The 22,500-nt window shown below is 45.4% G+C and overlaps 1 protein-coding gene across 1 annotated transcript in view; it reads left to right on the top strand.

The window, feature by feature from the left end:
- The window catches only part of smoc1 (SPARC related modular calcium binding 1), a 35,735-nt gene that overhangs the window by 5,364 nt on the left and 7,871 nt on the right, over positions 1 to 22,500 (top strand). Inside the window, 14 exon segments of the mRNA XM_083683706.1 lie at positions 5,685 to 5,763; positions 5,766 to 5,849; positions 6,035 to 6,118; positions 7,515 to 7,627; positions 8,099 to 8,198; positions 9,453 to 9,503; positions 10,221 to 10,268; positions 12,595 to 12,651; positions 13,284 to 13,361; positions 17,051 to 17,243; positions 18,526 to 18,608; positions 20,238 to 20,343; positions 20,576 to 20,820; positions 21,638 to 21,691. Of these exon segments, the coding sequence (XP_083539832.1) occupies positions 5,685 to 5,763; positions 5,766 to 5,849; positions 6,035 to 6,118; positions 7,515 to 7,627; positions 8,099 to 8,198; positions 9,453 to 9,503; positions 10,221 to 10,268; positions 12,595 to 12,651; positions 13,284 to 13,361; positions 17,051 to 17,243; positions 18,526 to 18,608; positions 20,238 to 20,343; positions 20,576 to 20,820; positions 21,638 to 21,691 (1,375 nt within the window).

Genomic DNA, 22,500 nt, shown 5'->3' with positions numbered 1-22,500 from the left:
GCTTCATTCACCATTGCCTTTAGTTTATCCCATTGCTTTGGCTGAGTAGGGGGACTAGGAGCCTACTATTATGAGCCCCCCCCCCCCCCCCCCGCTGAGAGTGGCACACACACTTCGCACCTTCTGTGTGAAATTGTGTCCAGCTCCTTTTGCGCTTGGCAGTTATCAACATGCCGCAACCCCATTTAAGCGGTACTTTGAAAAAGTTAAATTATAGGTTTCTTTTTAAGACTAAACCTAATGAGAATTTTAAAAGGAATGGGGGAGTTTTTTTTTTTTTTTTTTAGCTTTTTATACATTCCTTTTTATTTTTCTCACTTTTTTATAACAACGTTAAGTAAAGTGTGTTAATTAAAACAGTATGAGAGATGGCATTTGCTTTATAGATTTCCTTTAACTAAAATGTTAATTGTTGGACAAAAGTGATTAAATTGGCCTGTTAAAACCACATACTGTACACAATTAGTCCTGGCATTGGCGGATTCCTTTCTTTAGCCTCCATGAGGGAAAAATGTGTTACCTTTTGTTCGGCCTGGTTTGATTGTTCTTTTCTTTTTCTTCTTTTTGTGTAGCCTCGTAAAAACCAGCCAAATATCGCGAGCTAACATTCTGTTTCACAAACAGAATGTTAGCTCGCGATATCTGGCTGTTTTTTTTTTTACGAGGCTACTTTTTGTGCCCACTCCGTGTCTGATGAGGGAGTGCCAGCGGCCCCTGGCCATTAATCACGCAAGGATGTATCGGACGGCTGTGTGTGCTGTTGTTATTGTTTGTTGTTGTTCTGCCCAAAGGGGTAATGACTCTCTCACACGTTAGAGCAGAGCTGGCACATGGAGCCCTGCTTTCCCTCACCCCCGCCCACACCCTCACACCCGTGGGTGTAGCTCAGCCAACATGAAGTCTGCATCTGTGCATGCTTGTAGTAGCTTACTCTTACAAACTAATGCGTCATCAATGCCAAGGCGTCACAGTAGTGGTCTCCACAACCTGACAGGTAACTGCGTACTAGTAGACTAGTAGTTCAAGCTATTGTAATTATCCGGCTCCATAAGAGCATGCTAAGTGATGTTTAACTCTATAAGACAAATAAAAGAAGCTTTGCTGGTGTTTGTGCCCAGTTACTAGTAGCTGAACCAGACACTTAAACCCACCCTAACTTTTGGTCCATCTCATCCCCCTTGGCAGCATAGGTATCTGGCACTTAATCCAGGCGGAATCACGTCAGGCATACCCATGCAAGCTAATTAAAGCCCCCTACTAAAATAGGAATAAATGGTTAGCTATATCACAGGTGAGCATGCTATAAATGATTTTGCATATTGTGTAGGGTTTTATAGTTAAGTTTTAGGAGAAAAACTGTCCAAATAAATGAACCCTATCCAACATGTATAAAATCAATTGGAAAGCTAAATTTTATTGCTTTAGAGCACCTATTATGTACCCCAACTTTCTTATGTGGTTTTGGAAGCTCTTAGAAAAACCCCCAACCTTTATTACGTTTGACATAGTTTCTATTCTTTGTTCAAGGTTAGGCATAAAAATGATTGTTCTCTGAATGTGTTGTTTCTTCTTGGTTATCGTTCAACTGCAGTTGGTCAGAATGGAATCAAACTGTTTGCCAGTGATGGTAAAAAGACCATTTCGGTAATGTTGTAATGGTTGCACAATGGGGTTGTATTTCACTGATTTTTGTGAGTGGTGGGGAGCTGGGGCCCTTCAAATGCTTCTGACTGAAGGGGGAATGTGTCTCGATGGCTGGCAGGGGTCAACATCTGCATATTCACTGTCTCCCTGTAGAGACATCAGTGGCCCCGGCCCAAACCATTATAAATGAGTCCCCTGGATATTTTTCTCAGAGGCTGACTGAAGTGTTTACATTTTTAACTCTTACTGTAAGAGGGGGTAAAATGCCAATAAAGATCCTCTATCATATTTCTCATTGTTTGAGTAACTTCTGGTAAGGCAGCAGCTCAATACGTCAGCGCTGCCAGGTTCATCCTGTTTACATTTGGGAAAAGCTTCTTTGCCGTCATGAAGGGGGGGATTATAGCCTCAAGGGAACATTTATTGATACATTAAGTTGTTTGGCATGTGGCTGCTTTGTAAACCTTTAACATTCAGGCTGTAAAGTACAATAAAAAGGTTAGTATGATGACGATCAACAGGGGAGTATACAGTACTCCCCACAGGTCACATTAACATTAAGTTATTTTCTTTCCGAAAGAACTGAGATTTGTTCCCCCAGTCGATTTATTTAGGACTGTCTTTGATTTGTTTTTCTTAAGGTGTGGTTACTGTAGGTGTGTTTATTTGTCTGTGCTTATTTAAGTGACATTAATGAGACCCATCCCTCCCCATTGTTAACCTGACAGGATGGGCCTGTCTCAGGAGATAACATCTACCCGTAGGGGGTCGCCTGCATCCCTGCTGATATCACCTGATCAGTCAATCACCTCCATCACTGTGGTGACAGGGTACTGCCTGCATACACCGCGGGCCATTCATGCGTTTCAGGGGGGTCTTTGTGGGAGAGCTACAGTGTGGTGGACCCTATCAAGTGTAGGCCTAATCTTTGGCGGTGGATCTGCTGTTGTAGGAGATATTTATGTATGAGATAAGATATCTATGTTAGACTGTAGAAGTGGCGCTGATACAGCACAGAGAGGATCTGTCACTGAGGATTAGATTGTATTGTGCTTGCTGTCATTGGATATTCTGTTGGGGTTTCATTCAACCTTTAGCTGATAGGCACTGACCTATGCAATTGGATTTAGTGGGTGGTTTGAAAAAGAGGTGACCGTCATTTATTTTGGAAACGGACATGAGCATTACTCATACTCACCATGTAATAGTGCCTCCCAGAATAATGTCCTAGTATGGGTGTAGAAGCATTAGGATGCTATTAATCAGGTGACCTGGACTGTGGCTGATGTTGGGCTTGTTTGTCTTTACAGATCCATTAAGGCTCTGTGACTAAGTCAGGGCAGGGAGGATATGGCCTCTGTCTGTGGGTAAAGGGCCTGACTCCCAGGCTTAGACAGTAGAGGAAGGGGATCTCAACCTGGAGGAGTCTACAGAGGGGTTTAAATCACTTTTTAAAACAGCTTGCTTTGGATGCTGATTTTATGGTGCATCTTAGTCTGAGCTGCTTCATCCAAAGCACTTTGGCTCACTTCAAGTTAGCTAATGCCCGTTTTATGTAACTTTTGGATATATTCTCTTTTCTCAACCAAAACCAATAGGAGGAAATACAGATTAAGAATAAAATGATCTCCCTGTTTGCAGCCTCTCTAAAAATTAGCATTATAATTCAATTTTACTTTATCTGATGTCAACCGAGAACTCCTCTATTGCTCTTGATTGCCAAGTGTTCAGATGCTTTAAGCTATCTGTTCTGGACATTGCTTTGAGATTGGCCAATTTGAATTTTACTATCTCCCCTAAATCATGACAATTGATTTATCTTACCTCTGCTTTAATGTGGCTATAGGTAGAATTATTTGTGTGGTGATTTACACAACTAACCTGGTATTTGTCCCAGACATCTACAGTACTTCAGACATAATATGGTCTTACTTTGTAGAAACTATTGCCTAGGCTGGCTGGGCTGTCAACCCTGACAGATGCCCAGGTGTCGGTGAAATAACAAAGGCACCGTGGACTGTAGGCCAGGGATTTTAAATCAAGCAAACATAATACTTGGGTTGGCAGTTGATTGACAGTTTCACTCTATCTATATCTTCATTTCATTACGTTTCTAGATTTTAAATTTCCAGCTCTATTTCTGGCTCTGTTTTTTCTTTTCTTTTTTATATTCCCTCACCTACTCTCCTGTTCATCCACATCTATTGGCAGTGTCCATCATGCTCACTCTTTGTGTGAGGTTAGTTGTTAGAAATACCTAATATATGTCAATATACCAGATGTTTGTGTTGAAGAGCTCATAGTGGATACAGCTAACAGCATCTTGAAATACTTGAGTTTGTGAGTGTTCTAGCCTCTCTGCACTGTCCTGTTAAAGTCCCAGTCTAGTTGATGCAGACTTATCTGTTCAGGCCCCCAGGAACATTGATGACACAATGAACAATGGACAATATGTGGTTTATCCTCAGGAAAGGTAACACATGTGTGGTGTCCACTTTTGATATGGATTGTTGATATTCTATTAACACTCGTGAAACTGGTGTTCTTCAGGGAACCAGCGGTCAGGCAGCCACATAGAGTAATAAGACATTCAGGCAGGGAGTCTCTGAAACTATCAGCAAGTGATCATTGAGCCATGACAGAGAAACCTCCTGGAATACACCATGGAGGAGTAGATATGGAAAATATGATTTCACTGGCTGTTGTCTCACAGTCAGAGAGAGAGAAGAAGACTGCAAAGATGGATATTATGAGGATGAGGATTTGTTGAGCAAATGACTTTAGCACATGACTTTGAGCCTATCTTTGGTCAAAACCATGATAAATGGGTCTGTAGACATTCAGACAGACAGACAGACAGAGGGCGTGGTGAAGGCGTAGGGGTGTGGTGAATACCCTTGATGATTCACCAGTACTCCAGTGGATTAGTGACATCGCTAGTTTGGCGTTGAACCCACTTGATTTGTGCAGGTCTGCCTAATTGCTATTTTACGGTCAGACTCTGAGAATCAGTCACTAAGCAACGTTGTGGTAACGTTGTCCAAAACACACACAAACACACTTCTGTTTGTGACTGAATGTAATGAGTTGCGTCTTGGGGTGCGTGTGTGTGTAGAGTTAAGAGTTTGTTTGTGTATATTGGTGTGTGTGCAGTGCACACATTTGTGTGTGTGTGTGTGTGTGTGTGTGTGTGTGTGTGTGTGCTCCATGTGTATGTATGTGGGTCATCAAAAAAATGGCTCCAGATTTGCTGATATGAGCTGGCAAGCGACGAATGGAAATCATGCCCATTGTTTATGGCTGTGTTTCATTTTCCACCAATTCCCTCCCTCCTTCCATACCTGCCCTCTCTTAAGATCTCGTCCATGTCAGACCCACACTCCAGTCCAGCAGTCTGGTATCTGGTAACAGCTGGACTGCCATCCACAGCTTAAGACCCTGGTGTTGCTGCTCAGCTGGCAGCTGAGAACGCTCCCTGCCCCCGGGAGGGATGCTCCTCACACAACCCAGAGCAACACTTTTGCCCATTCTCCACTGGCCTCTATTCTGTCTCTTCTCTCTCTTTTCCCTCCTCTGATATCCAGCTTTGGCAGATTCGTGCCTTTCTGAAATCCCTGAGACTATGAGATGGTAGGGAAGCCACAGGGTCATTATGACTGTGAAGAGAAAGATTCTCAAAGCAGAGAAACCCCAGCAATAGTTCTGAGTATAGGAGTGGGGGAAGAGAGGAGAAGAAGGCTCAAATTGCACAGAATGTTTCTCTTTGGTTTTGGGCTCTTTGAAGCCTCAAAACATCCCCAAGTAGAAAGGTGTACATGTTGCGGCTGAGAGTCGGGTGGGGTGGCATTGAGGGCAACTCTAGTGCTTGCTTTGAGCCAATGAAATTGTCAAACAAGACAGACAAGTATCACCTCTGCATACTCCAGTCATATCTCAGGAGTGTGAGACTGAAATTGTATTGCAACTTACAATAGGCTTATGTGGAATTGAGTGTCATTCTTACTGCTATCAAGACTTGTTGTGGTGTTTTTGCCCTGCAGTGGCTGATTGGGGACAGGGAAACCCACTGTGGAATCATCTGCTCCCGGACGCAGGGCAAGCCAGTGTGTGGCTCTGATGGCGGAGCTATGATACCGGCTGTGACCTGCAGAGGGCGCGCTGCAAGGACCGCTCTCTTACGTTAGCACACCGGGGCCGGTGCAGAGGTGAGACGGAACCCTTTTCACACACACACACCACACACACACACACACACACACACACACCACACACACACACACACACACACACACACCAGACACACACACAGTCTGTGACACACGCCCTTAGGATGTGTGTGAGACTAGGCCTCCAGCTCAGTGAGCAGGGCTATTTGTGGATGGTCTTTCAGGTAAAAACTGGGTGAGGATCGACCAGCCGCCAGTAGTTCCTGCACCAACGTCAGCCTCTGAGGGGAAGGACCTGGAGCTGAAAGGTATGTCCTGGCATCCCAAACCCCACACATGAAAATCTCCCCGATGAACAGACAGTCTGGCAGTAGGTGGAGGACGCGAGCAGAGAGGGCCAGAGGGGCCCAGGACTGCTGCTGAGAGAGAAGGTGTCTTTCATTTTCCGCCCCTCGGTAGGCATGTAAGTCTTTACAGACCAGGATCACACACTCCCAAAGTCTTTGGATGCCAGCCACTCCACCAAGGAAAGATTGATAGGCCTAGAGTCAAGGTTGGAGCTTGCATTTTTGTTTTTCTCCTTTCCCTTGTGGTGAAAACCTGAACGCATTCCAGTTTTAGAATGAAAATATTTTGATGCCGATAAGCCATTTTTTATAGGTTTGCATTGCTCCCAGGAGAGTCGCAGCAGGCCTGTGGGCCCATTAGTTAAGCAGTAGGAGGCAGAGTGCACACACACACACACACACACACACACACACACACACACACACACACACACACACACACACACACACACACACACACACACACACACACACACACACACATACAGACACACACACACACACACACACACATACACACACACATACAGACACACACACACACACACACACACACACACACACACATACAGACTCACACACACACACACACACACACACACACACACACACACACACACACACCTCACATAAGGGCATCTTCATAGCACACAATTTCACAGTAGATATTTTGTTATTACTGTATTATAAAGTAGTAATAGTAGTAGTAGTTGTTGTTGTTAAAACTGTAACCATAACCACTGTCTGGACCCAGTCTGTGGTTCCTGCATGGTGATGTCAGTGCTCCGTGTTGGCATTGTCAGTCCTCCAGCTTCCAGGAGACTCCGTGTCTGTCTCTTCCACGATTAGTGGCTCTCCACCAAGCCTCTGGCCTGGCTCTGTCACTGTTACTGTCTACTAAGAAATTACCTCAGTTCACATACCCACCTCTTCCCACATGTGGCTCACTGTCATCCCATCTATCACCAGGCTCAAGGGGTCAGCATAGCAGGTGTTTCATGTTTCTCCATTATGGACAAGCATCTGCTCAGAAGTGTGAAGTGGTTGGCTCTTTGATGAACAACAGTTGGATAATCTGTGTATACTGAGGGGTCTGGGGTGGCAAGTAGTAGAAGGAAGAGGTTCAATGTCTTACTCTTGGGATTTGTAGTTTGTTGTAGTTGTTCAGGATATAAACTGTGTAGAAGCTAATGAGCCAATTTAGGATATTAAGGTGCCTTGAGTGTGTTTCTATCTTCCTGCACAGTACATGTCATATGCTTCACGTGTGTGTAGATGCCAAGAGAGTGTGTGTTATGATCACAGACTTGCGTTGAGTGTATTGTGTTGATGCAGATAACCTGTTGTTGTGTTGCAGATGCGGGCCAGTCTAAGTGTCGGGTGGAGAGGAGTCAGGCACTGGAGCAGGCCAAGAGGCCACAAGAGTCCATCTTCATCCCAGAATGCAATGAGGACGGAACATTTGCCCAGGTCTGTCGAACAACGGCACGAAAGTCTTTATCAGCTTTTGTTGTCTCATCTCCCCATGAATCTAATCTCCCTCATAAACTCATTTTTTCCCCCTGTATTGAACTGTGTGAAATATGTTGAACAATGTATTCATATCCAGTAGCAATAGCAGCTCCCTGTCATTCATTGCAGACAGGCATACGGCTAGACCATGGGGGTTAAGGTTAGGGTTAGGATTGGGGTTGGGGTTAGGGTTAGGGTTGGGGTAAGGGTTAGGGTTAGGGTTAGGGTTGGGGTTGGGGTTAGGGTTGGGGTTGCGGTTAAGGTTTGGGTTGGGGTTAGGGTTGGGTTTGGGGTTGGGGTTAGGGTTGGGTTATGGTTAGGGTTAGGATTGGGGTTGGGGTTAGGGTTAGGGTTAGGGTTGTGGGCTGTTTCGCCTGCTGTCTTTAGTTGCCATTTTCCCACCTCTCCCTGTCTTTGCTGCTTCCACAGGTGCAGTGTCACACTCTGACAGGCTACTGCTGGTGCGTCACCACCGACGGCAAGCCAGTGAGCGGCTCCTCGGTGCACAACAGGACCCCTGTCTGTTCAGGTACTGTGAGAGAGGGGTGGACATGCTGTGGTGGACATGGTCCGGCTCTGAGAGACTATGGTTTGTGGGTGATGACTGGTTAAGAAGCTCTAAAGCCCTGTGTATGAAGTGCTACGTACTGTAGGCACGTCTGTACTCTATATGTGCCACAGTATGCCAGGTGTGGGGTTAGCAGAGAGGGATAATGAACAGTCTTCGGGGGGGTCCCTCTCTCTCTCACTCCAAAGCCTTACTTTCTGTCTCTTACCTAACTGCTTTCAGAAGAAGGTGGGGGGGAGCGAAGAGGGCTACACACACACACACAGACACACACATGCGCACGCACACACACACACACACACACACACACACACACACACACACACACACACACATAGACACAGACACACACACACACACACAACACACACACACACACACACACACACACACACACACACACACACACACACACACACACACACACACACACACAGGAACTGGATGGGAACACTTTATGATAATGACCATCATTTTCCCACTGAAGATAATACACTGAGCCTTTGCCAGATTTGGATTGCAGAGCCAATGGAGCATATGGTCCAAATTTATGAGAAGAAAATGGTCACATGGCATCCTCTGGCTGCTGACCAGAACCTCTCTCTCTCGCTCTCTCTCTTCGGTTGATTCACCAATCACCTGTGTGGCCTCCTTCAACTTCTGCTTCACATTTTATGCAACATCCCCTTGCTCTCACATTCCTGCAATCAACATCATCAACATAAAAAAAAGCCAAACAATTGAACGCAGGAATATGTCCATTCAAAGCCAAGAAGTCTTGATTTTACATTTTGGGAATGTATACAATGTACAATACGATACAACTTCTAAGATCCTATGATCTCTACCTGTTTCCCTTGTCCTGCATAAGGTCCGATATTTTCATTATTGTTTCTTGCAAAGGTATTTATTCCCCTCTCTCTCTCTCTCTCTCTCTCTCTCTCTCTCTCTCTCTGTATTTGTGTCTGATTTCCCTCAGACACAGATACCAGAGGCTGGCCTAACCTGCTGTACCATCTCGTAATTAGCACTAAAGGTCAGCTGGTCCACTACCACTGCTGAGCTGAAACATAATCACACTGACTGCATAGACGTGACTCTCCCTTCCTCCCCTCTCGACTCACACAGCCATCCCCAGCTCGTCCTCTACTCACATGGTCAAATGCCCCCTGTCTTCGCTATAACACAAATCAATCATCTTGCGTACATTTGCAGGAAACTTCCGTGAATTTATGGGAACTCATGCTGGGACAAGTGGATTGTCAGGTAGTAAATTTCATTCCAATTGCCTTCGTTACAAATTTCTCTTCCTCCCTCCTATTCTAATTGGTCTGAGTGTCTATTTGGATTCATTCCCCTCAGAACCCATGCATGCCATCTTGACTATTCTGCATGCACATGAAGCCAGAATGATACTCAATGTGACATGTTTGAACAAACTGGAGGTTACTGGTGTTTTCCCCTCCTGGCTCACGCTGAACCACGGGATCTCCGACAACGGGGGCTACAGGGCTCTCAGTTCTGCTCATTGATGTTGTTACTCAATGTGACTTATGTTTGGTGCAGAACTGTATACTACCAGTAACAGTAATAGCAACCAGATGCACCCCTAAGTTAGACGATCGGCTCATTGCAGTTTGGAAAACCAACCTCCTTTATCAGAGGATTAACTGTATTTAGCGGATGTATCGTTTTAATTGATAGTAGAAATGGGTCTTTTAGTGAATCTAGTTTCATGAATGTTTGTTTTGGGATATACAGTACATGTCTGGTCCAATCATATGAGTTTGAAATAAGTGTGATAACTTGTATGCATTTGTTAGAATATCTCATCAGTTTGTTTTTGGAGTTATATAGTATATGCATATCACTCTGGGCAGGAAGGTGTTATATTTGAATGTTTGTATGAGTTGCACTAATCCCTGTCGTCTCTCCCATGCAGGGCTGTAGATGTGGTATAAATGCTGTGCTCTCTCTTTAAAGGTTCAGTAACTGATAAACCTCCCGGACCTCCAAGCTCGGGTAGAAAAGGTGAGTTGAGATCCGCTGAGGTGTGTGTGTGACTGGCATAGTGAAAAATCTCTTTTACTTGCCAGACTGCTCTTTGTGCAAAGTCCAAATTTGTGTAGAGCTGAAAGGCACTCAACTGTCTCCTCCTCTCTCCTGATTTCTTTGTACTTAGCTTCAACAAGGTGAAGATTTGTCATTCTGCTAATCGTATTTTCAGTGGTATAATTCCATTATATGATAGCTATAATTGTGTCCGGTTTTAGTATGCTGACACAAGCCACTGACTGTTTTGCTACTGTACCTTCCAGTAGAGCTGTACTGAATTTGTAAGACCTGAGAGATTTTCTGAATAAGTGCCAGGCTTTCTGGGACCATAAACAATGGAAAGATATTAGCAGTTGATGTTTATGACTTTTAAATGTTAAGAACAATTGTATAGCTGCCAGCCCTCTCCACCAAATGCACTGTTTGAATAAGAGATGCCTTACCTCTGTCTGCTCACATCAAAGGCTTGGAGTCAAGCGCCTGACCCCAGGACCACACTACAGACATACGGCCTCTCCCTGCCCCTGCCCCAGCCCCTGCCCCTGCCCCTGCCCCAGCCCATAACCCTGAAATCTCAGACCTGAAATATATACATTCTCTACTGTTCTCAGACTGTTGGAAAGCCCTGTTGTCATTTGCTAGCCCCAGGGGTGGTGTATACAGCAAGAGTGTGAGTGTGGGCAGTGGGTAACAGGACTGGAGGGGAGTGGAGTGGAAGGGAGGGAGGAAGGGAGGGAGGGAGGGGGGCAGATGCCTGCATAGGCTGATTCTCCTCCACATTTTGTAGATCGTGTTACACTTGGACTTGGTTGCACCCCAGTCTCTCAGATAGTAGCAGTGACACCTCTGTGTTTGAGTCCCTTGTTAAACAGATGTGTGTGTGTGTGTGTGTGTGTGTGTGTGTGTGTGTGTGTGTGTGTGTGTGTGTGTGTGTGTGTGTGTGTGTGTCACTTTGACATGGGTACAGAGTGACACTGCCCCACTCTGTCCAGACCCCCAGTCTACCCAGGCCGTGCTTTAGTCATGCTCAGAACAGGTTTCACATACTTATCTCATACCACCAGATGGCCTTCAGGTGACAAAATAAATGTCACCTCATTACATGAGGCAAGAATGTAGATGATTTAGATACCATATACAGTAAATACTCTTTTAGCCTGTCTTCAGCCAGCTCTGTTTCACTTCTATTACCACAGTTACTTTAGTTTACCCTATGATGCGACACCACTTCATTCCTGTGCCACCTGACGTATGGTGCTAGTAAGCCCCCCCCCCTCAGCAGGGCCCTGCGTGGTTTGCGTGTGGTTGACGGGGTCCCATGGGAGACAGGACAGGGTGTAATGCCCCACACCTGGTAAGTATTATAGGCTGCTGCTTGTTCACTCAACCGGGGCTGGGACTGAGAGTCCTCAAATCCACTCAAATCAACTCCTCCAAATCTACTCATCTAACAGTCAGTATTACAGCCAAGAAAGCCCCGGAGGTCAGTGTGGATATTAACATCATGTTTTTTTGTAGTACAGTATGTGATCATATTCCATTCCTTTTGATTAATCATTTGTTGCAAAGATCATTAGATCATTAGATTTTCTGTGTGTGTGTGTGTGTGTGTGTGTGTGTGTGTGCGTGTGTGCGTGTGTGCGTGTGCGCGTGTGTGCGTGTGTGCGTGTGTGTGTGTGTGTGGCCCATTCTGTATGATCCCCTAATGACAGTATTGCACTCCATACTTGAGCACACATTAATGCCAAGAATTGGAGCCTTTCTTTTTCCTGTGCACTGTGTTATTGTCTCAGTGGTGGGTGGGCCTCTCTCTGCCACCCTTTGGTGTTGTGGAGGTATTCTCCACCTACACTGGCCTTATGCGGGCTATACAGTGTACGGGTGCAAGGGGAGAGGCGATATGGGGGTGTGTGTGTGTGTGTGTGTGTGTGTGTGTGTGTGTGTGTGTGTGTGTGCGTATGTGAACGTGTGCATGCTCGCGTGTGTGTGTATGTCAGATAATGTCAGTGAGAATGGATGTGTGCAAGTTAGATATGTGGGAGATCTCCTCCTCTATCTATCTACCTATCTACCTATCTATCTATCTATCTATCTATCTATCTATTTATCTCTCTCTCTATCTCTCTCTATATATCTATATATATATCTCTATCTATCTCTCTATCTATCTATCCTTTCTTTCCTTTCTGTGCTCTTGGCCGGGCCATGTGCAAATCCCAACCATTCAACAGTTCTGGAGAGTAGATTGTATTAACCTCAATAATGGTAGTCTCTTTCCGTTTCTTTCTCACTCTCAACCCAGATGATGGCTCCAAGCCCACGCCCACCATGGAGACTCATGTCCTCCCAGATGGGGATGGTAAGTCTCTCTCTCCTCTTACAGTAGACCAGGGGCTATCTGTCCAAATGCTGAATCTGAAAATCAGATATGGACGTTACATTAAAGGCCTATTAAAGTGTTCTAGCTGACATGACATCCTGCTGCTGCACCATGTGATTGCATAAAGAGGTCGTTGCCATTTAGGTCAAAGTATGTGTATTTTGGGCGGTACATTCTATTTTCTTAGCTCCTCCTAAAACGATTTTCCAAGTGCTGTGGCATGTGACATATCACACAGCTACAGAGCTCCAAAGTGTGTGGCTAGCCTGTTTGTAAAGTTAGCGTCCAGAGTCAAATATAACCCTCCAAACCCCTTTCACCGGCTGTTTTGTGACCGCGTCAAACATCATTTCGACACATTTTTATTGAGAATTGCTCCTAGCTATATATCTGGCGCTACCTCCCCTAATAGCTCCCAGAATGACTAGCTTCATAACTCGGTGCATCCGTTCTTTGAGTATTTCTTTCAAGGAAAGCCAGGAAGCAAAACTGGCCGGCGTGGGCCTTTAAGTTCCAAACCTTCCCCCACTGTTCATTTATCATTTGAAACCATGTTTGTATGTATGTCCATATGTCAGCGTCTGTTGCTGATGCACTCAGTGTCATTGCAGAGATCACTGCCCCGACCCTGTGGATCAAGCAGCTGGTCTACAACAACAAACAGAACAGCTCCAGCACCAGGAGGCCAGGTGAGACAGGCCAATATGTTGCTAATTACACATGAGACACTGGAAAAGCTATGCATTTGACCATATCATTGAAGTGGACCTTCAATAAGATAGATATGATTGACTTCACAGTACAGATACTGTAGATTTGTATGCACTTGTACTGTACTGTAGAGGACTTTTTAAAAGATACATTTTGCTCCAGCAGATTTGGTTGCACAATATTTTGGTCTCCACCAGTTTAAAATAAATGTAAAACATGTTCAGGGTGAGGACAGCCTGGGCTATTGGGATTATGTTTCTCAATGTCTTTCCCTGGGTGTAATTTGTTTAGCTTTCTATGTCGCCCACAAAATTATCCTTCAACATGTACAGTGCCCTCAAGGCATGCCCAGTCAGCTCTGTGGAACTGTGTTTGTTTCACGCTTCAGCTCAGAGTCGGAAAGGGGGGTTTGTGAGGGTCGGTAGGGTGTGTGTGTGTGTGTGTGTGTGCGCGCATGCTTGCGTGGGCACGCATGGGTGTCTTAGAGTAGTAGCTTAGAATGCCTAAACATTTGAGACTACTTGCTGAATAACGTTAATCCCGATCAGTTAATAAAACGGTGCTCTTCAGAGTGATTTGTAGGAGCTTCCTTAGTGGTAGTGATGCAGCAGTGATGCAGCAATGGTTTTGTGTTGCCTTCTGAAATATTGCAGATAATGTTTCTTTATGACACATGGCTAATGCTTCGGGACGCCTCTACAGTATGCATAACAAACTGCGTTTGCGAGTGTCATTGTACCATAAGGAGTATTTCAGAAAGCCACCAGGGAGAACCGACAGGCTGAATCCAATGTTCCATCAGGGGCATTTGTGGTCAAGGAAACAGTGAGGACTGTATTCAGTGGACAGATATTCACTGTGACAGCTCTTTGGAACTTCTGTGGAAACACTGGCTTCCTGTTTCTAATTAGCATTTGATGTCCTCAGAGGACAGGGACACAGAGGAGGTGGTGGTGGGGAGGGGGGGGGGTTAGATGTCGTCACTTCTGACTAAGGCAGGGGCGGTACGTGGGGGGTTAAATACTGAGAGGCAGGATTGGCAGTGTGTCCAGAGGCTTGATAGCTCAATTAGTATTCCTGGGCCATCTGTGACTGTCCTGAGGTACTGAGTAGGTGAAATTGGAACTGGGAGAGCCTCACAGTGGAGAGTTGGTACAGCCAGACATTATTCAAAACCCTCCTGATCAGAATCTCTCAGTGCTGGAAGGGCTGAGTGGCTCACAAAGCAACCCTCCTGTGAGCAAAAACAAAAAACGTGCTATTCATTTATTGGCTGTCCGTCTCTGGAGATATAGTAATTGTGATTTAGAGAGATATGGAGGACTGTGTTAGTGAAGTGTGTTTGCTTAGGCATATCGTAAAGGCTGTTTTTCAAACAGAGGCTCCTGGTGCCAGACCTCGACACACTACTGCTCTAAACGTGGCAAGAAGAAGAAAACGCTCTGTCATGGAGATCATTTATAACGTGTTAGAGAAACAGAAACTGCAGAAAGTCCTAACGTACCCTATCACTCCCAGCGACACACAGAAACGACTGTGTTAAGAAGGACTGAGCTCGATTATGTCATCCAAGCACATGCAGTCCTGCATCCCCTGTTCCTCTGCCACTCGCATTTCCGACCACTTGTGCTGCTCAGAATGCATACAGACAAGATTGCAGTGATTACCCCACAGCTGAAAGCTATTGGAGAGGAGAGGAGTGGAGAGGAGCGGAGAGAGGCGCGGTGGGGGGGGGCTGGGGGGGGGGGGGTGCTGGCTACAGTACTGTTAGTGTCTCAGAGGGAGAAAGAAAGAGAGAGAGAAAGAGAGAGAGAGAGACAGAGGGAGGGAGAGTGGAGAACATTGTGTTTACAGCAGACTCTCAAGAACGACCACTCTGAAGTTTGGGACTGTTTTCATTGGCCTGAACCTGGGCAGATGAGAGCCAGAGGACCAGACTTGGGAACGACAGGGGACAAGTCTCATTAGAAAGACTGACACATACCTCTTATAGGTTTATCAATCTGTTATGAAAAAAAAAAAGAATAATTTTTGAGTGAAAGAGTGAATTGGCAACACGTGCAGGCCACTCTCCTCCTCTTGGGTGCTTATTTTAGGACACTGTGTTTATCTGTTTACATAGGCTTTGAATTTCTCATCATTCATAGCATTGGCGGCTGAAATGATGGAGCAAGTGAATAAAAAACAAAAAAATAAATAGAGCAGAAATGAAGATATGCAAGAGGGGCAGAGAGGAGGAGGAGATTGAATTTCACATACACACAAAAACTGAGAGGATTAAAAAAGCTAGCATCCAGCCTTTTTCCATTTATATGTATAAAAAACAATTTTCTTTTGGGAATCAGTGCCTGGCGCCAGTATACCCTCTGTATAATAAACAGTGCTAAATAATTTGGATGTGAAGGAACCTTGGCTAGAACCGGGGGAGCCTCGCAGTGCTAAAAACACTTGAGCATGAGCCTTCTGTGGAAAAAAAGGGCTGGAGTGCGCGGACAGGCTTAGGCCTGGGATGGCAACCGTGCTCAGGAAACACGCCACCCCCCCGCACGCCCCCACCAGGTCCCACTTACAAGGCCCCAGGCCCAGAGCCCGAGCACGCCAGCACTGTCAGCTCCATCACTATTAATGTTATGGGAGGAAAAAAACAAAACACTTGTATTTTGTTTCAAAGAGCAAGGTTGTATGTATTTTGTTTAGTGAGTTCAGTCAATCAGGCCCTGCAGCTCTTGCCCTTTACCTCTCTTTCTACGCTCTACCCCCGTAGTCCTCTACCGCCTTTAAGTTATTCCCCCCTGGAGACGTGAAATCCCAATAGACATAACACACAAGTACAGTGAGCAACATGAGGCGCTGTGCTGACAGGTCAGATTACACTTTGATTTATTCTTTGTGTTTGTCATTGAAACCAGGTAAGCTGCAGTCTCACATGACAGACTTCCTGTAGCTCTCATGCCTCCACTAATATGGGGACATCATGGTGCTCCTGGTTGACGCCATGCTCTGTCACACAGACAGACAGACAGACAGACAGACAGACAGACAGATAGACAGACAGACAGACGGAGGTAGGGGAGAGAGCCCTGCCAGTGTGGAGCTGTTGTGGTAGCTTAATGCTTCATAAACACACTTGATTGAAAAAGAGAAATGGATCACGGGTGGTAAAAGCCCACTTCAGAGCCCTGCACACAGGATAAGCTTCCACATGTGGTCCTGTTGTACTTGGCCCCCGCCGGGCGTTAAGGGCGAGCGATGGACTAAATGGATGAGAATATAAATACAGTGTGTTGGGATGAGGTGTTAAATTAACATCTCTCAAGTGCTGAGCGCCCTCTGTTCAATAGACAGATATGAAAAAGCTTGTAAAGAATCGTCTAGAACAACCTGAGGAGAATGGAAAAGGTATAAGAGGCCATTAGGGAGTTCTACAGTGTCCAGGGTTTGTGTGCTTCCATATAGGGTGTGATTCTTTGTGATGGTGACCATCTACCAATGATATACTGTAGTTTACATCAACATAGCTTTGTCTTCCATCATGATCAAATACAGTACCGTAACCCTGTGTATGGCTTATGACACGTGCACAGTGTTTGTCTATCTATAATGAGTTCTGTTTATATATTTCCTCTCGTTTTGTCTTGTGTATTGAGTGTGTTTCTCATGGTTTTAGAGAAAGTTCCCTCTTGTGACCAGGAGAGACAGAGTGCCCTGGATGAGGCGCGGCAGAACCCCCGCGAGGCCATCTTCATCCCGGACTGTGGGCCTGGGGGGCTCTACAAGCCGGTCCAGTGCCACCAGTCCACAGGTTACTGCTGGTGTGTGCTGGTGGACACAGGCCGACCCATTCCCGGGACCTCCACCAGGTAAGGTCACAGTCAGGGTAAGCAGGGGGTTTTATTGTTGAGTTTCCCAAAAGCCTCGACAGATACAGTATACAGATACATCAAAACATAGATGCGGTATGAAGTTCTTTTGAATTGTCTAAAGGTTTTTATGATTTGTTTTTAGAATATGAATATTACAATTCAGTACATTTACTCAGGAAAAAGACAAAGAGGTGGAATGTCTGAGGGACTGTAAACATGCAAGGGGGCCAATAGACGATGTGTTTTCTTTCAGATGAGACATCATTATTCTCACTCCAGAGTTAGGTTTACAGTACAGTATGTGCTATAAGAGCTCTTTCCTGGCAGCACAGCCCTTGATGAATGAGCTGGTGGGTTCCCATTTTATCTCAGTATGGACATGTAGCAGATAGGGGGCCGTGCAACTACAACCTCCTCTGCTGTCTGGGAGACATTGGGTAGATTATTGGGGTGTGTTATCGCTGCCCTGCTCTGTCTACTTAGCACCGCCATATGCACAGTCATGCTTCAAGTACTCCATCTTGGAACACTGTCCACACTGATTCTGAAAGAAAATCCAAAACAACAAAAGAGCAAATGAGACACACATGCTCCTAACACATTTTCCATTCATGAAACACTAATACGAAGGCCAGGAGTGAGACTATCCAAGCCATTCACATGCAACACTGTTTTTTGTTCTTGATTACTAATGACTTGTTACGTTATATATACTACTACTACCGCTGTAAGATTGACATTCACAGTTATATGGCGGAGGATAATTACTACTGGACTGAACCCAAGTCGGTCCCAATGGACCGAACCCAAACGCCTTCAAAGTTACTGTCCTGCTCCCCCTCTCGTCCTGTATAGCATTGCTAATTCACATTCCTGGTGTGAGACTCTTGGCAGCTCGAGATTGTTTTCTACGTATGTTACGACAGCGAAGGGAGTTTTTGTTCATCTGGAATGCTGTATTTTGTCAATGATGTGTGTTGTACGTTTCATCGCGTTTGGCCAATGTTTTGTCTCTCCTCTTATTGTCAGAGACTCCTTACATGTGCCTGGAGGTCTCTAGTCAATGATCCTATAATCAACCCTGGCAGCATGGAACCGTACTCAACCAGTTTCCAGCTTTTTCACAGAGTCGTGCTCTTGTCATCTTTTCTCTCTTGTTCTTTTACCCTCTCTCCACCCCCCCCCCCTCTCTCCACCCCCCACCCCCCCCACCCCCCCTCTCTCCACCCCCCCCCCCTCTCTCTCCACCCCCACCCCCCCCCCTCTCTCTCTGTAACAGGTACCAGACCCCAGAGTGTGACAGTGCTGCTCGCTCCCGGGTCTCGGACGTGGAGGATCCTTTCCAGGGAAGAGATCTGACAGGTGAGGGGATACAGGAGACCAACCCGTGAGGACAACCATGCTCCCAGCTCTGTGGAATATGGATGATTAACGTTGAAGCCAGTTTAATATGATGATAGAAATGATAGATTTTTAAAGTCATTTTAGCATGTGCATTTGCCGTAAGGTCCAACCAAACCTGCTCTTTAGGGGCTGCAGTAGACCTTTAGAGGCAAGATCAGAGACTCTCCTTCTAAAACCAAGGTCGTAACCCAGTTCATATGCCTTTGCCCTTGTTACTGCTCACTTATTTTTGTTGCCCCTCTGTTTCCCCATCATTTAAAGTTGCATTGTAACCCTTATTTAATTCCCCATCTGGTGAGTTTACAGAGTCAAGCATGGCTTCTGACTGTGCAGCAGATGTGTGGTATGTTTTATGATAGGTGTGAGTGTTGCGGGGGTGCAGTGGGGGCTGCAGGGGGCCAGGGGGGGTGTTGGTGACCATGGGGGGCTGAGTGGAGTTATTTTTATGTACTGTAGTGGGATGTTCTGAACCGCCACAACAAAGTACACCACTTTATCAGAGTCACATCAAGGCGAAATGTTGAAAAGGGCAGTCAATTAACTTCAGCGCCTGCAGGTCCAATCTTACCAGACCTAGAGCACCACATTACATTCTACGAGAGCGAGAAAAGCAGGCTATAGATGGGGGTTTCAGTGTTCAGAGACCGTCAGTGTTCCTACACAGTGTGCCCTCAACCACATAGGGTGCTGTTCAACGTTAGGGGTCGTGCTTCATAACGCCCCAATTTAACACTTGGATTAAGATGCACTGAGCCGGTGCCTCTCAGAGCCTGTCGTATCTGAAGAAATGCTAATTGGATTCACCTGGCAGGGCACCGGACCCCACCTCCCACAGAATGCCCTGAGCCAGCAGAAATGGAATGAAAAGAGAACAGAAGAGAACAGAACATTGAATAAGGAGGCCACAAAGCAGGGGAAAGGGGCAACAAGAGAGAAAGAGAGAGAGAGAGAGAGAGAGGGAGAGAGAGGGAGAGAGAGGCCGAAATTCAGAAAAAAAAAGTGAAATGAGAAGATTAGTTTATTATGCACTGGTGTTTGAAGTTTCTCTTTAAGAGACACAATTAGGTGGGAAAAAAATTGCGCTAGTTGAGCATGCAATTAAAGCCATGCATCTGGGCAATTAAAAAGAGCTACCCAAGGTGTTCAGCATTGTGTCATAAAACTTAACAGGTCTGCACTGCCCAGCAAAGCTCTCTTGTCACCACACGCTTCTGCCTCTCATCTGTGGCCCTTTCCCCATGCTCTCGTCCTCTCTCTCGCTCTCCCCGCAACCCTCCAAAACAACACTTCTTACCAAGTTTGTGTTTCCTTCATGGAACCTGCGCTTGTCAAAACTACTGATAGTTGTTGTTTCATGTGTGTGTTTACCAGAGAGACGTTTTGTTTGAAGTTGGATTAAGCTTAAGAAAAAGCGCTGTATTTTTTTTGAGCTCTAAACTTTTATTGAGCCTCCTTTTAAGGTCTGCCTAATTGCCTGGTGGGTGCAAATACGACGTAAATGAAAAGGCACTTCACCTCAATTGTTTCTTAACAAATGTAATTGGATGTGAAAGGTCATTCTGGTGTTTTTGTGTTTACCTGTGTCAGGCTGTCCCGAGGGTAAGAAAGTGGAATTCATTACCAGCTTGTTAGATGCCCTCACCACAGACATGGTACAGGCCATGAACTCACCCACCATCTCTGGTGGTGGGAGGTAAGTAGTAATGTGCGCCCTTCAAGATCTTCAGAATAAACTGTGATGGACATGTTGTTTGAATCTCTTACACTACATTAAATTTGATGGGGAGTCAGATTATCTTCTATGACTCCAGTCTGGTTGTGAGTGACATTTAGTCAGGGTTATAAAGAAGCCTCCATCTTTATTACTGTGTCTACGGTGTGATGTGGTCTGAGCCCTGGGTCTGACTGTGCCTGTGCTTTTGCAGGTTTGTGGAGCCTGACCCCAGCCACACCCTGGAGGAGAGGGTAGTGCACTGGTACTTTGCCCAGCTGGACAACAATGGCAGCCATGACATCAACAAGAAGGAGCTGAAGCCTTTTAAGCGGTACGTCAAGAAGAAAGCAAAACCCAAGAAATGTGCCCGCAAGTTCACGGACTACTGCGACCTGAATAAGGACAAGGCCATATCCCTGCAGGAGCTCAAGGGCTGTCTGGGCGTCAACAAGGAGGGTGAGTGATGAGGAGGAGGAGGAAGAGGAAGAGGGCTGGGTCAGAGGGAGTGTAAACAAAAAACACCACCTCGGTGATCAGTCTGGATTAGGGAAAAGTTGACAAGCCAATTGAAAGTGCAACGTTTGTTTTTGTCCAGATCGGTATTCTCAGGTACAGTATTTGAGTAATTATTCGATATTTCATCATAATACGTCTTCATGAAAGAGTGATTCTTCAGTTTCACGCGCTGAAAATAAACCTCAGAAGGCATGAAATAGCTCTCTAAAGTGTGTAAAAAACGCACCTACCGCCAGTCCAAACACTGCAGCGCCGGTCAATGCTTCATTACATTTACATTTAAGGCATTTACCAGACGCCTTTATACAAAGCGACTTACAATAAATACATTTGTTTAAGTAAGTGAATCATCTATCCATCTGTCATCATAAGATAAAGTAATCAATGCTCGGACCAGGGGCCATAGGCAGTCACAATGCTAGAAGAAGGAAAATGTCCTTTTTTTTTTTTTTTTAACAGGAGAGAAACTTGTACAGGGGGGTAGTGGGGGTGAAAAGGTCTTTAGGAGGGATTGTACTGATGGTTACTGTGGGAGAAGACAAACGTACAAAAGAACTCCTCCAGACCCTGTCCGGGCTTCACGCATGGAAAACCAGCAACAACTAATCACGAGAGGACTAGCATTTTAGTAGAGGTCATAATCATCTGTCTGCTGGTGGAAGAGGAGTGAACGGACGTGACAGAAGGAGGACACAGTGGAGACACGCTGACGTCCCAGTCTGACCTCAACGCTTTTCTTTTCTCTCTTCTCTTGCAGGTAGCTCTGTGAGCGGAGTCAACCAAGGGACAAGGCAAGGGACAAATTTGTTCAGTAAGGCTCACTAATACGCTTTTACTAACCTCCGCACAGGCTTCTAGAACGCTATAGATGGCTTGAATATAATCCATTAACATCCATAATGTGAGCAAATGATGTGACGCAGCATCTTAGACTGGCTTCATTAACTGGTCGACAGGCTTCTACTTCTAGATGCACACGGCTCTGCATTTAAATCACACCTGGAATATTTTGCTTTGTAATAACTGCTGTTGTTGGTGTTTAACCGAGTTTTCAACAGGATGTGGTAAGAATATCTTATTCTTGTTAATGCTTGTCCTGAAAGAAAGTTATGGTATAAAAAAAATGTTGAGTCATTGAACCAAGCACATATGCCATCATAATGCCGGATAAATTGAATGGAATTCTTACACATTATCATCGGTGCATTCCCATAGAGAGAAAGGAGAACATACAAATGAAAGAAAACAATGAGTTTGATACCCGTGGAAAATTCATGTTGACCAAGTTTATTACTGTAAGCAAGGTTTCTTCAGAGTGAGAAAAAAGGAGAACGACCAGGAAATGAAAATGAAATTCACTTCCGATCCGATGGTGTGCCTGGCATCTATGTAGATGTTGTTGATCTGTGTGGTGATGTGCGCACGCATATGTGTTTGTGTATTTGTGTTCTGTGTAGTGTGTGTGTGTGTGAGCGTGCGTACATATCTGTGTATTTATGTAGTGTGTGTGTGTGTGCAGCGCGCACGCGCGCGTGTGTGTGTGCAGCGCGCGCGTGTGTGTGTGAGCACGCATACATGTCTGTATATTTATGTAGCGTGTGTGCATGCCCGTGTGTGTAT

Source organism: Argentina silus (genome assembly GCF_951799395.1).
Source record: "Argentina silus genome assembly, chromosome: 13".
Lineage (NCBI taxonomy): Eukaryota > Metazoa > Chordata > Actinopteri > Argentiniformes > Argentinidae > Argentina > Argentina silus.
The sequence above is the reverse complement of the archived record's forward strand: the minus strand, read 5'-3'. Positions and strand labels throughout refer to the sequence as shown.